The sequence below is a fragment of the Amphibalanus amphitrite genome, unplaced genomic scaffold, assembly GCF_019059575.1.
Source record: "Amphibalanus amphitrite isolate SeventyFive unplaced genomic scaffold, NRLGWU_Aamphi_draft 000294F_arrow, whole genome shotgun sequence".
In the NCBI taxonomy this organism is placed as follows: Eukaryota; Metazoa; Arthropoda; class Thecostraca; order Balanomorpha; family Balanidae; genus Amphibalanus; species Amphibalanus amphitrite.
Genome location: NW_024881789.1, coordinates 357548 through 370897, shown reverse-complemented (window position 1 = coordinate 370897; position 13350 = coordinate 357548). Strand labels below are relative to the sequence as shown.

Here is a 13350-nt window from a genome sequence, read left to right as displayed (position 1 = left end):
ATGGGTCAGTAAAGCCAGGTGCCTTATACTCCCGGCTTGGCAGGCTGTTTGTTTATGTTATGTTAGTTGCATTCTTGTATTGACCTTAGATGATAGCTAAGATTAGATAATAGCTGTGCAACAACAAGCGATGAGCCTTGTTGTTTAGTTCCCTGTTACGAAATTTTGCTGACTTGGGTTCGCGCCCATCGACGGTGAAGGGTATTCTCACATATTTCAGGCTTTTGCATTTACTTTTATGTACTATCTTACGTCACCTGCACTGTCCCTGCTGCACTTCTAACCACACCTCTTCTTTCGACAGATCCGGAGGACGGCGACCACGGCGTGTTTGCCCTGGACTGTGAGATGAGCTACACCACCCAGGGCTGTGAGCTGACCCGCGTCACCGTGGTCAACGCGCAGGGCGACACCGTCTACGAGACGATCGTCAAGCCCGATAACCCCATCATCGACTTTAATACCAGGTGAGCTCAGAGAGGAAGGATTAGGGGCGTGTGTAAAGTGGGTCTGGATTTTGTTGTCCATGTAGCTATTTGTTCGTAGCGATGTGAATCACAAAGCTATTTTTGCTCTTGCCTTTGTTGTGATAAGTTTTCATGTCGTTTAGTGGTCGATAATGAAAGTTTGTTAATGAGCTGCGACCTCAAAGTGGAAATGTGTAGCGCCGAAAGCTGCCGTCAAGCATATGACACTGTTCTTGTTGTGCTCGTTGGATGGCCAATGTCTCCCTCCTGGGACTCCTACTGACGCCGTATCTCCATCCGTGTCCGCAGGTTCAGCGGGATCAAGGAGAGCGACATGGAGGGCGTCACGGTCACCATCCGGGACGTGCAGGCCGTGCTGCTCAACATGTTCAGCAGCAAGACCATCCTCATCGGACACTCACTCGAGAGCGACTTCAAGGCGCTGAAGGTAACTGTCACAAACTGTCCTTCTAATCTTGTGTTGACAGCTAACCTGCTCGTTATATTTGACATTTTAGTTGGTGTTTTTAAAATGAAGAGTTGTAGTTAAACGCCTCATCTTCCGAATGCTTCTTTGTCAATAGATGTGATGCTTGTCCATGATTAGCTTCTGCTGTTTCACCAAATTGTTTGATACACATCTTAGCAAACCCATGGTAAGTGTTTACACTTGAATAGTAGTCTAGGACTTCTCTTTTCTGTCCGTCCTGTTATCTGGTTATCTAACCGCTCTCTCCCTTGCCTCTCCAGTTGATCCACCCGACGGTGGCCGACACGAGTGTGGTCTTCCCACACAAGAACGGGCCGCCGTTCAAACGCGGCCTCAAAATGCTCTGCCAAGAGTACCTGAAACGCTTCATTCAGGATGACGGTGAGTCAGCGATCAGGCAGCCTGGGTACTAAAATAACTAGTGACGGGCTGCGTGGACTGGCATTTGGTATTAGATATGGATGCTTGTCTATGGAGTAGCCGTTGCTATTCAAAATCGTAGTTATCTAATGATCTTTGTTTAAAATACACGACTTCGATCAATCAACCTTATGATTAATTCATTGTTAATTTTTATTCAGTTTGGATAGATACGTAAAGCTACTGCGATTGCTCTTCCCCTCAGTCTGTCTGTTTGTGTTCGTACTCCCCGCAGCACAGTTTATGTCTGTGTCACACCGTGTCGCCCTGCCCTCCCATCTAACCGTTGTCTGTCTCCGTCTCCCGCAGTGGGCGGCCACGACAGTGCCGAAGACGCCATCTCCGCCATGGATCTGATGATGTGGCGTCTGCGTGAGGACGCTAAGCTGATGCGTTGAGCCGACTCGGCCCGGCCCGCCGGAGCCGCCGGCGGGACGTCCGAGCCCCGCTCACCGGCGTGAGAGTGTATTTATTGTGCGCGTGACGGCTGAGCGTTCGAAGCGTCAAACGTACAAATCATTCCATTGGCGGTGCGCGTTTTTGTATTCGGAGCGTCCGTTGATGTGTGTAGGTGTTTGTGTACGCGGCCAGACCGCGAGAACGGCTGTGCTACGCGCCCGCTCTGTTCATGTTGTTGCTACTCTCTCTGTGTGTGCTGTTTGATATATACTGTTGAAGGGTTGTTCGCATCGCGATCATTGGGCTTGCAGCCGACAGAACGGCGCAATACATTCATCTCGTAAGACGCGGAGTTTTGTTGGAGGTGGGAGGGGGCTGGGACTGACGAATTAAAGAGATTTGGAAAGCATGAACTGTTAAAGCCGAAATTGGTCATAAGGGAGAGAATACATCAGGCCAGAGGCGCAGCATAACCGAACGGAGCACATGCCAAAATGGGAGGCTAGAGTTGTTCACTCGAATGTCGCGACCAAGGAAGTATATCAGATGACACAGTTCGGACTGCCTGCATTTAATCATAAACGTTTAACGGACACATAACCGTCACTGCGTTGTACCGCACATTCCTTTCATTTAGAACTATCATCTGTTTGGTGCTCAAGGACGATATCATCAGCGTTATCGAACAGGCTGCCAATGCGGGGCGAAGGGTGAGCATCGGTCTGCATTTTAGGTCACACAAGGGGGCCTAGGTCAGCGGGCTGGCGACTGGCGCTCGCCATCGGTCGCCGATCCGCCTCCCTGTCAGCTAATCCGGGCGCGTCCCTGCGCGCTCTGCGTGCGTGCGGCGTGCGGCGGCCAACTCGGCTGCGTCAGCGGCTCTGCGGGCACTGCAACCCTGTCCCCTCCCCGCGACCTCGGCCGGGAGGAGAACAGCAACTGCACGTCAGTCCCCGCCGATCGGCCGCTCCGGTATCATCCTCCCCAACCTCCGCCACCGCCGCAGCCATGTCCTGCTGGTCAGAGAACTATCACTTCATCAAGGAAGTGTACGACTTCCGAGTGGAGGAGATGAACAAGTGGATGGACGCGCTGGAGGAGAGCAGCAAGAAGCTCATCACCAACAAGGTCTACACTTCCAGGGAGTTCCGACGCATGAGGGACCAGTTCAGGGTGAGCATCCAAGGCTTGAGGAGAGGTGAGGGAGCGGAGGCATAAGTGGTTGTGCGATAGATTGGAGACATTGGCGAATTCAATGGATTATAATTGCTGTGGGGTGTTCTGCAATGTTCAGCCATGACCACGCAATATCCGAGGTAGCCCTATATTTACGGTTTTTGATAGTGGTTATGATCAGGGTGGTCTATAATCATTATTTTGGTAATGATATTAGGGTCAGGCCATTTACCAGCCGGACATCTTTCGGCGCATTTGGTACCAGTAAAACGCCTTTTGGGCGAAGAACGAGCGAGCGAGATAGTGAGCCCTGCACGTGCGGAAGGGCGAGAGGGTACTTCCAACGGACTTGCGCAAAACACCCTTCTAACCGGTGATAGCCGTGTGCCAAATTTGAACGCAATCGGCCCAGCCGTTCTTGAGATCTGGAAGCGGCATTCTGCACGTGCGCACGTGCAAACGGGGTCCAAACTGACTTTTGCACGGCACCCTACTAACTGGTCCCCAACCGTGTACCAAATTTGAGCGCAATCGGCCCAGCCGTTCTCGAGATCTGGAAGCGCCCCCTGCACGTGCGCACGTGCAGTAGCACCTTAACCGCAACACATGGGAATGCATTGCCTGGTGGGTGCCTACCTGCATGCCAAGTTTCAGCGAAATCGCCCCAGTAATTACCGAGTTATTAAAATGGGAACAAATTTGACACCTCTTATTGTTGTATTTTGCACGTGCACTGGGGGTGACCCACATGCATCGAGAGTATCCTATTTTTGGTAGAAGGGATGCTGCTACCCTACAAAAATTACCGCAAGTCAATCGCCCAAGCGGCTGCTGAGATATGAGCCTCTCAAAATCACTACTTTTGCAAAACAGCTTGAACACCATTGACTTTTCACGTGGCACCTGCCACGACGGTCAATGAGGTGTATCACAGGTAGTCAATTACGGGGTAGAAGGGATGGGGCTACCCAGCAAAAAAGACCACAGGCCAATCGGTCCAGCGGTTGCTGAGATATAAGCCTCTCAAAAGCGTTACAGGCCGGGCCGGGCCGGGCCGGGCCGCTCATACTGAGATTTTTCCGTTATATTGAAAAGACTTCGCTTCGCTCGCTGCGCTCGCTCGCTCGTAATTAGACTTCTTCCTCAACTTATATGGCTTGACATTGAAAGATTTGACATGATAGGCTCGAAGTCGGGGCGCATAGCATGCGCCATGCAGCGACCCTTCATAGGGCTGAATCTGATATCCGGTGACCGGTTATATTGTATTGCGCTTTCCATTGTTGATTCACGATCGAAGATAAGTTTCACTATGCCCGGTGACTTGTCAGCCGTTAGGGCGTCGGTCGGTGTCCACTGTCAAGACTCCAGAGAGCAGGGACCCAGCAAAGTAATGGTTGATTAGTTTGAGGATACTATATAAGCTATACGCTTTATGAGGTTATCGGTGGAGCCAACAAATAACTAAATGCACTTACTTTTATTGACGTTTCGGTTTCAAACAACCTTCGTCAGAATAGAACTACAAGTTACGTCTCATATTTCAAAAATGCACATATTTCTGTTTTAGTTGCTCTGGTGCCGATGTAGGGAGAACTTGCTCTGCAATGCAGTCCTTTAGAAACTTGAGACGATTCATTCTACTGGAGATCTTTTTTCTTAAATTAAATTCTTTCATTACTGTACTTGGGCCGCCACCGTCACCTTCAGACAGATGCTGATTATTTAGGGACATATTTGTGTTATGAGGTTATCGGTGGAGCCAACAAATAACTAAATGCACTTACTTTTATTGACGTTTCGGTTTCAAATAACCTTCGTCAGAATAGAATTACAAGTTACCTCTCATATTTCAAAAATGCACATATTTCTGTTTTAGTTGCTCTGGTGCCGATGTAGGGAGAACTTGCTCTGCAATGCAGTCCTTTAGAAACTTGAGACGATTCATTCTACTGGAGATCTTTTTTCTTAAATTAAATTCTTTCATTACTGTACTTGGGCCGCCACCGTCACCTTCAGACAGATGCTGATTATTTAGGGACATATTTGTGTTATGAGGTTAATATGTGCATTTTTGAAATATGAGACGTAACTTGTAATTCTATTCTGACGAAGGTTGTTTGAAACCGAAACGTCAATAAAAGTAAGTGCATTTAGTTATTTGTTGGCTCCACCGATAACCTCATAACACAAATATGTCCCTAAATAATCAGCATCTGTCTGAAGGTGACGGTGGCGGCCCAAGTACAGTAATGAAAGAATTTAATTTAAGAAAAAAGATCTCCAGTAGAATGAATCGTCTCAAGTTTCTAAAGGACTGCATTGCAGAGCAAGTTCTCCCTACATCGGCACCAGAGCAACTAACACAGAAATATGTGCATTTTTGAAATATGAGACGTAACTTGTAATTCTATTCTGACGAAGGTTGTTTGAAACCGAAACGTCAATAAAAGTAAGTGCATTTAGTTATTTGTTGGCTCCACCAATAACCTCATAACACAAATATGTCCCTAAATAATCAGCATCTGTCTGAAGGTGACGGTGGCGGCCCAAGTACAGTAATGAAAGAATTTAATTTAAGAAAAAGATCTCCAGTAGAATGAATCGTCTCAAGTTTCTAAAGGACTGCATTGCAGAGCAAGTTCTCCCTACATCGGCACCAGAGCAACTAAAACAGAAATATGATAGTGCATTTAGTTATTTGTTGGCTCCACCGATAACCTCATAACACAAATATGTCCCTAAATAATCAGCATCTATACGCTTTACATAAAACTATAAGACGAGCGAAAACTACGAGAAGTAAATGCAACTGATACTCATAACCTTGTGTGTTAAAATATTTGATATGAGCAGATATTGCATAGGCATGGCTACTTAACATGGCATTCAGTGTCAAAATTCGTAAGATCAAGTCGGTGAACATGTATTTATTGTAATTCGTGAAGGTCATGACCTATCATGCGGCTCTGCATTGGGACGTCGAGCTATCAGCGACTTTACGATTACGCATCACGGCATTGTACCCAGTTGCTACTAACTTACTACGGAGTAAGTTATCGACTCATATTCAGTGACCGTGCGAGGCATTCGGCGACCTTGCCGGACCTCAGGCCGGTATTCAGTGCAGTGTGTCACCGGGGCCGGTATTCCGTGCACGTGCTGGTGGACAGGTCCTGGCCCCAGTTCGAGCGGCGTGGCACGCGTCGCCAACCCGCTGCGTGCCACTGCAAGTTACGAGCCGAGGTGTTGTTCTGCTGCGGTGCGGTGACCGCGGCAAGAGCCAATTGTTATGCGGCACAGCATACGCCAGGCGTACGACTGGTAGGGACATCTAGCGGCTGGAACAGACACTACTGAGCACTGCGGCACAGCATGCTCCAGGCGCACGACTGCTAGACATCTAGCGGCTGGAATAGAAGCTATTCAAACCTTGTAATGCGGCACAGCATGTACCAGGCGTTCGACTAGAAGGGACATCTCGCGGCTGGAATAGGAACTAAGTCAAAAATCATGCGGCACAGCATGCACCAGGCGCACAACTGGTAGGGACATCTAGCGGCTGGAACAGACACTACTGAGCACTGCGGCACAGCATGCTCCAGGCGCACGACTGCTACACAGGCACCTAGTGGCTAGAATATCAGCTACAAAGCACTGCGGCACAGCATGCATTAGGCGTCCGACTACGATAGACATCTAGCGGCTGGAATAGAAACTATTAAGCATTGCGACACAGCATGCGTCAGGCGCACGAATGGAGTAGACAATGCTGCCTTAGTATTGCGGCACAGCATGCGCCAGGCGCATGACTGCTAGACATCTAGCGGCTGGAATAGGAACTAAGTCGATAGTCATGCGGCACAGCATGCACCAGGCGCACAACTGGTAGGGACATCTAGCGGCTGGAACAGATACTGGTGAGCATTGCGGCCAGCATGCGCCAGGCGCATGACTGCCAGACATCTAGCGGCTGGAATAGGAACTAAGTCGATAGTCATGCGGCACAGCATGCACCAGGCGCACAACTGGTAGGGACATCTAGCGGCTGGAACAGATACTGGTGAGCATTGCGGCACAGCATGCGCCAGGCGCATGACTGCTAGACATCTAGCGGCTGGAATAGGGACTACAATGCTGCCTAAGTATTGCGGCACAGCATGCTCCAGGCACATGACTGCTAGACATCTAGCGGCTGGAATAGGGACTACTAAGTCATGCGGCACAGCATGCACCAGGCGCACAACTGGTAGGGACATCTAGCGGCTGGAACAGATACTGGTGAGCATTGCGGCACAGCATGCGCCAGGCGTCCGGCTATTACTGACATCACAAGGAAGGAACTGGACTGGAGTTCTGCTAAATCGAGCAGTCCAGAATGCCGGGTCCAGAACAGAATAACGTTCAATGCTGTGTCTCCTCATATAAGGCTTACTTCTCAGTACCGTCTGAACGGAAGCATTAAAACATATCTTTTTGCATTAAAACCTTTCTTTTATATTAAACAGCCCATAGTTATGCACAGTGTATATGACACGTCTCTCGTATTGGAAGCGTTTATCTTCATTGCGTTCAATGTCTCTTGCATGTTACTGCGCCTTGTTTTAGCTGCATTTAGCAGCTAAATAATCAATATTCCCTACTCCTCTCATCAACAGTACCAGTGCAAGAACCTGAAGCGTGAGGAGGTGAAGCAGTGGCTGCACGACATGCTGAAGCTGCTGAACCAGAAGTCGGACCAGAGCCTGGAGGCCGAGAAGAAGCGACTGGAGGCGCTCCACCAGCGACACATCGAGATGCTGCCAGGAATCGAGGAGAACATGCGCAAGGTTCGAGGGGAAGGGGTGGCCACTTGTTCGCCATAAAGGGTGGGACAGTGCCAGTCAGTAAGATCCTTTAAAAACGACTGAGTTATTATGTTAAGTGCGACTAAATCGTCAGTACGTCAGTGCGTGACGTCTACGGAAATCAGTCAAGGCTGTTTATATGTAGGTGTAGCCCATTGATTTCCCAACTAACTCACAAAAAAAAACTCAGATGAGCACTGATAATTTTACCACTAAACGACTTATTCAAAGGTGCTCATATTCACACACCTTTGTCCTTTCACAGGTCGATGTGTATTCCCGCTGCTACCAATACGTGGACGATATCACTCCACTGGTGAAACTGCTGGAGGAGCTCCGTCGCAAATCGACGGAGGAGGTCAGACAACGGGGATACCGTTACATTCTTTAGATCAGCAACACTGTGGGGATTCGGAAGTAAATAGCTGATCGATACCTTTATAGTGTTTCTTATTGAGACTTCTACTTATGATGGTCCATTAGTCAAGTTCATTATTGCTTTTTTAATGACCTTAGTTAGTTATGATCAAATAACTAACTATAAAGACTGATCAACATACTTATAAGCTATTTTCATTCAGATAGTCGACTATGTGTATTGCTGAGTCTATTTTAAGCACCATATGTTTCGTACCACAGCTCGAGCAAAAGAAAGGCACTGTCGGTGGTCCAAAGGTAAGTCTTACATCGGTGTGTCTTCGCCTAGATTATTTTTGTTAGTTACCTTTTACAACCGTAGTTAGCGGTTTGTGTCAAACGTGCGCTATTGCGGATCAGAAGAGTTGTGGTGTTCTCATTCTCTCTGCACTCTGCTCTTGCTCTCGTAGATGACGCATGTATGTACTTGACCTCCATGCCATCCGCGCATAGTAGGCCTATAATTGACCCTCGTATCGTATCTACATAGAGAACGCCTCTGGTCCAGTGAGCTGCATGCCATTCTCGCGGGAACGGAGTAATAGCGAAGAAAGGCTAGCTGATTGCGCTGGACAAGCATGCTAAATTATCAGTGGAGGCTTTGTGTGGACTGCGGAGTCAAAGTAAGTGTAAAGTGTGCGTTAATAGATTCCAATTTTTAGGATTATTATCATAAATTATAGGGGATGCTACAGTCTTGCAAGCGATCCTCTGATTACATCAACATATTTCGCTTCGTTTTTTTTCTTGTATCTTGCTACATCATCATCTTATAAGTACATTAGTGCTTTTAAATAAGGCAGTCTTACTCATGCCTCTGGGTTTCTCTGATACAATAAGCTCAGTCATTGACCTCTCCCGGCGCAGATCCACCCGGACAGCACGGAGCACGTGGCCTCGTTCATCGAGAACCAGGAGGCCGTGATCGCCAAGATTGAGGAGAAGCGCGGAGAGTTCGCTCAGCTGATCAAACGCGGCGAGAAGCTGGCCGGCCAGGCCGACTGTCCCGACTTCCTCAAGGAGCAGGTCAAGGGACTAAGTGAGCTCTTTAAGGACTCCGAGGAGAAGGCCAAGAAGAAGCTGGAGACCCTCAAACGTGAGCATGTGAAAGTGATAAATGCAGCCCGGCTATAGTGTGACGTTTCTCACAAGATGGGCTAGTGTACTACCCTGTTACCCGTATGCAAGTCATGAAGTGCTGTTGAAAAAAATGTTAAGAATGTTTGTGAGTCATTCTAAATGACATTAATGATTCACCTTCAACTTTTTCGGTGGTATGTCTATTCTAACCAGTTTTGATCCTTACCATCCGTTCTCATCTCGTCGGGTCTCAATACCTTTTCGATCTCTCCCAATACAGGTAACGAGACTGCCTGGAAGGAGTTCGAGGACGGCAAGGTGAACATTGTCAACCTGCTCGACCAGGCGGACGAGAAACTGCGCAACATCCGCAAACTGTTCGACCCAAAGGCCGGCGCCGAGGACGTGGCGCTGCGACTGGAGATCGCCGCCAAGACGCGCGAGGCCAACGAGGCCTGTCTGAAGAAACTCATGGGCAACGTGGAAATCATCTGCGGCATTTGTTCCGCCGATAAGAAGGAGGAGGTCCTGAAAACGGTGAGTTGTTCTTGTATTCGGTGACAATGTTTTGCCGGTCCCGTAGCTCAGTTGGTAGAGCGTTGGACTCCGCGTGGTGAGAGCACGCGTTCCCGGTTACAACAGTCCGGGTTCGAAGCGCGACGGGCGCTTGACATTTATGGGCCTCCTGACAGGTATGGTTGCGGTTGGTGGCAGGCCGTAGCCAGGTGAAGTCAGTGAGGGGACCGGCCGTGCGCGGCTATGTGCGCACGTTAAACTTTGGACTCTAAATTCTGCCATAGAACTGGAATTGCGCGATCGGAGGGTAGAGGGCAGGGTCACCGCAACAAGCTTCGCTTAGCGATGGCTCTGTCCTTGTGAATCCTTCCCATCAAAAGGTTCGGACTAAATTTATAAAAAAAAATGTTAATATACATGCTTTTTGCTAAATATGTTGGGGCCATGAAATACATCCGTTCACCCTTGCCAAAATAAAAGCGAATTCACAATCTCATTCGGCTCACAGATAGCTGGATTCGAGGAGCGGAACAAGGTGCTGGATAAGACCGACGAACGCATTGCCAAGCTGAAGAAGTACACCGAGGATCTGCAGGTTTGTTTGCATTTCCCAAGCGTCCGTCTTCCTAAGAACGTCTCCAATGCGATGCACTAAAAGACATCAATTTAACTCATACATACGAATAAATACCTAAGGATGCATCTAAATGCAATAATTGGGTAATTAGTCAATCTTTGACGCATTTTATCAACATCCCCAGGCGTTCGTCGACAAGAAGGACGCGTCGATGGCGTGGCTGCAGCAGGGTGAGGACATGCTGAACGAGCTGCTGAAATTCCCCGGCGAGGATAAGTCAGATGAGAAGCTGCTCATGACTGTGAAGATGCAGAAGAACATGGAGACCCAGCTGAACACCCTGGCCTGGCTGGTCACTGAGTCGGAGCGGCTGCTCGGAGGTAAGGAGGGCCCACACTGAAAACAATTTAACCCAAGGCTTGCGAGTAAACCGGTGTTTTACGGGTACCCCTATCCGCAACCATTTTTAACCACCCTCCCAGGAGTAGTGCTAGGTCCCATTGCGGTGTAGTCGTACTTGCTCTGAGCGGATATAACCGCTGTCAGCGAACAAGTCCGCTGAGAGCAGGGACGACTACACTGCAATGGGACCTTACTGTACTCCTGGGAGGGTGGTTAAAAATGGTTGCGGATAGGGGTACCCACAAAACACCGGTTTACTCGCGGGCCTTGGGTTAAATTGTTTTCAGTGCAGTGTCGTGCTGCCAGTGATTCAGGTGTTGCTGGCGTTTTATTGGGTGCTGAGTGCTAAGTATTCTGGATGTTGCGAGTCTCCAAACTTAGAATCCACAACGTTTAAAAGCTTATGTCTGCGTTTGGTCCAGCTCTGACGTTTTATGTACAGTTTGGCAGATGAGCTCTCATTAATGTTTAAAAGCGGCGCAAACGGAAGGTATGTCGATTGTTGACCTCGTTGACCACTTCTGCAATCTGCATTCTTGCAGGCAAGTCCAACTCGATTGCCGAAGCACACATGTTGGACGTGCAGAAGATCAAGGTGAAGCTGGAGGAGCTGAACCAGAAGCTGACGGACGTGTGCGGTGACATCTCCGAGGACCTCCACCACTGGGCCGATTACCAGGTCAGAACCAAATGGCAACATCACCTTGAACTTGCTGTTTTAAACATCTTACTGAGCCAACCAACCGCTTTAATGCTATATGTGTAGCGTGTTAGCGATGATGCCAGCACCGATGGTGTGTCTTGCTTTGCATTTAGATTTGTTTTTCGCTCTGCAGGCCGAACTGAAGGTGTTCCAGCCGTGGCTGACTCAGTGCGAGGAGAGGATCAAGGGTGGTCTGAAGAAGCCCAACAGCCTCATCGAGGCCCAGGAGATGCAGAAATCTGTCATTGTAAGTTCAGTAAAAGCTTCGGTGGTAAGAAGCATGGACAGAATATGCAGTACAACGATGACAGATTATTCCTACCATAACATAAATCATTTTCGTTTTTTGTGTAGTATGAAATGCATTAATCAGTAAATAAAGAATATCCCACCCAGTAAACTGTTCACGGTAATGCGAGTTTGTCCCCTTACCGAGGATCCCGGCCTAATTCCATCATCCGTGTTGCCTCTACAGGAGTTTGACGCAGACATCAAGTCTCGGCTGGCCAGCCTGGACAAGATGACTGAGACGGTGTCCAAGATGACGCAGCACGACAAGGCGGACCGGGAGATCACCGAGTGCCGCGACCGCCGGCAGGCCGCCGAGACCGTCTGCTGCGAGTGGGTTCAGCGCATGGAGAAGCTGGTCAAACAGTGGGAGGAGCTCAGCAACACGGTAAGTCCACCGACTGGGCCTTGATGAACTGTCCAGAACAGTGCAAAAGAACGACTACCGGCAAGAAGAACGACTACCGGCATGAAAGTGAAGTTTTAGTGTTACTTGCTAAATATAGAATTCAGCCCCGATTAGGGGCATTTCATTATCAGTTTTATAGATGTACGGAAAATTATTACGCTCAGTCACAAATTGAGCATGTAACGTTACCCGTAAAATCCAGCATCTTGTATCTTTCTATAGATCCTTTGTATTTATCTTGTAACCTATAGTCTATAGGTTTTGCACTGTTCTGGACAGTTCATCAAGGCCCATGATTATCAGCGACTTTGCTATCTATCCGATATCGGTGCTAGGTAAACAAAGATTTCATTTCTCCCAGTCGGCTATCCGGCTAATTGATGTTACAATGGGCTCATTGTCCTTTTTATCCGTATACTGCTCGATGTTCAATTGCATAGCTAACATTCACGATCTTTGAGATAAATCCAGAAGAACGTTTTGTATGTTTCCACAGCCACTGTGCTTCCACCGCCTAAATTTCCGAAAGCGACTATTAGCTGACACCAAACTTAGGTACACATTCCAATGAAGGCCGTCTTGTGCTACCGAATGCAATTTATATACCTCTGAATAATCATATAGCCTCTCCTATCACACGCTGCAGATCTGACCATACGTTTCTCCTCGTCTTTCAGGTCACGGAGGTACAGGGCTGGGTGGCCGCCGCCGCCAAGGTGGCCGACGACCCGGAGGCAGACGTGGTGGACGGCACACTCAACAAGCTCAAAACCTACTTCGCCGAGAAACAGAAGCTAGTGCAGGCACTGTGATCCTATCATCCGAGCTGAGGAGTTTTTTCGCTGAAATATTCAATATAAATATTAAATAAAAAGAGAATTGTTCGTTGAATTGTCGCTTTGGCTATAAAGTATAGACAACTGACGGTGCCGACTCATGTGCATTGTGCATAGTAATGTGTATGTAAATTTTGCACCGAAAGCGTAAAGCTTGTTGCTGAGCGTTTTGTGATAGGGCAAATGAATCCCTTGTCGTGTCCCGCTCAATATATCCACTACCCTTTAAATAAATAGACCATCAAGATAACTGTCATCTGTACCGTAGTCTTTCTTCTCTTAGTATTTATTTAAAACGGGCAACAATAAAATAATACACTCAG

The 13350-nt window shown here is 48.2% G+C and overlaps 2 protein-coding genes across 4 annotated transcripts in view; both read left to right on the top strand.

The window, feature by feature from the left end:
• The window catches only part of LOC122387654 (RNA exonuclease 1 homolog), a 57442-nt gene extending 55322 nt beyond the window's left edge, over positions 1-2120 (top strand). For all 3 annotated transcript variants that reach the window (XM_043378024.1, XM_043378022.1, XM_043378023.1), the window contains exons 12-15: positions 305-467; positions 777-915; positions 1218-1338; positions 1687-2120. In XM_043378024.1, the coding sequence (XP_043233959.1) occupies positions 305-467; positions 777-915; positions 1218-1338; positions 1687-1775 (512 nt within the window). In that variant the 3' untranslated portion in view covers positions 1776-2120. The remainder of the gene's footprint in view (positions 1-304; positions 468-776; positions 916-1217; positions 1339-1686) is intronic.
• Positions 2121-2716: 596 nt separating this feature from the next.
• LOC122387677 (uncharacterized protein At4g38062-like) lies at positions 2717-13350 on the top strand. Its single transcript, XM_043378080.1, has 12 exons — positions 2717-2949; positions 7611-7781; positions 8065-8157; positions 8439-8474; positions 9084-9312; positions 9577-9833; positions 10321-10407; positions 10574-10769; positions 11334-11470; positions 11628-11741; positions 11970-12170; positions 12869-13350. The coding sequence occupies exons 1-12, from the start codon at positions 2785-2787 to the stop codon at positions 13001-13003; spliced, it is 1821 nt and encodes a 606-aa protein (XP_043234015.1). The 5' UTR covers positions 2717-2784; the 3' UTR covers positions 13004-13350.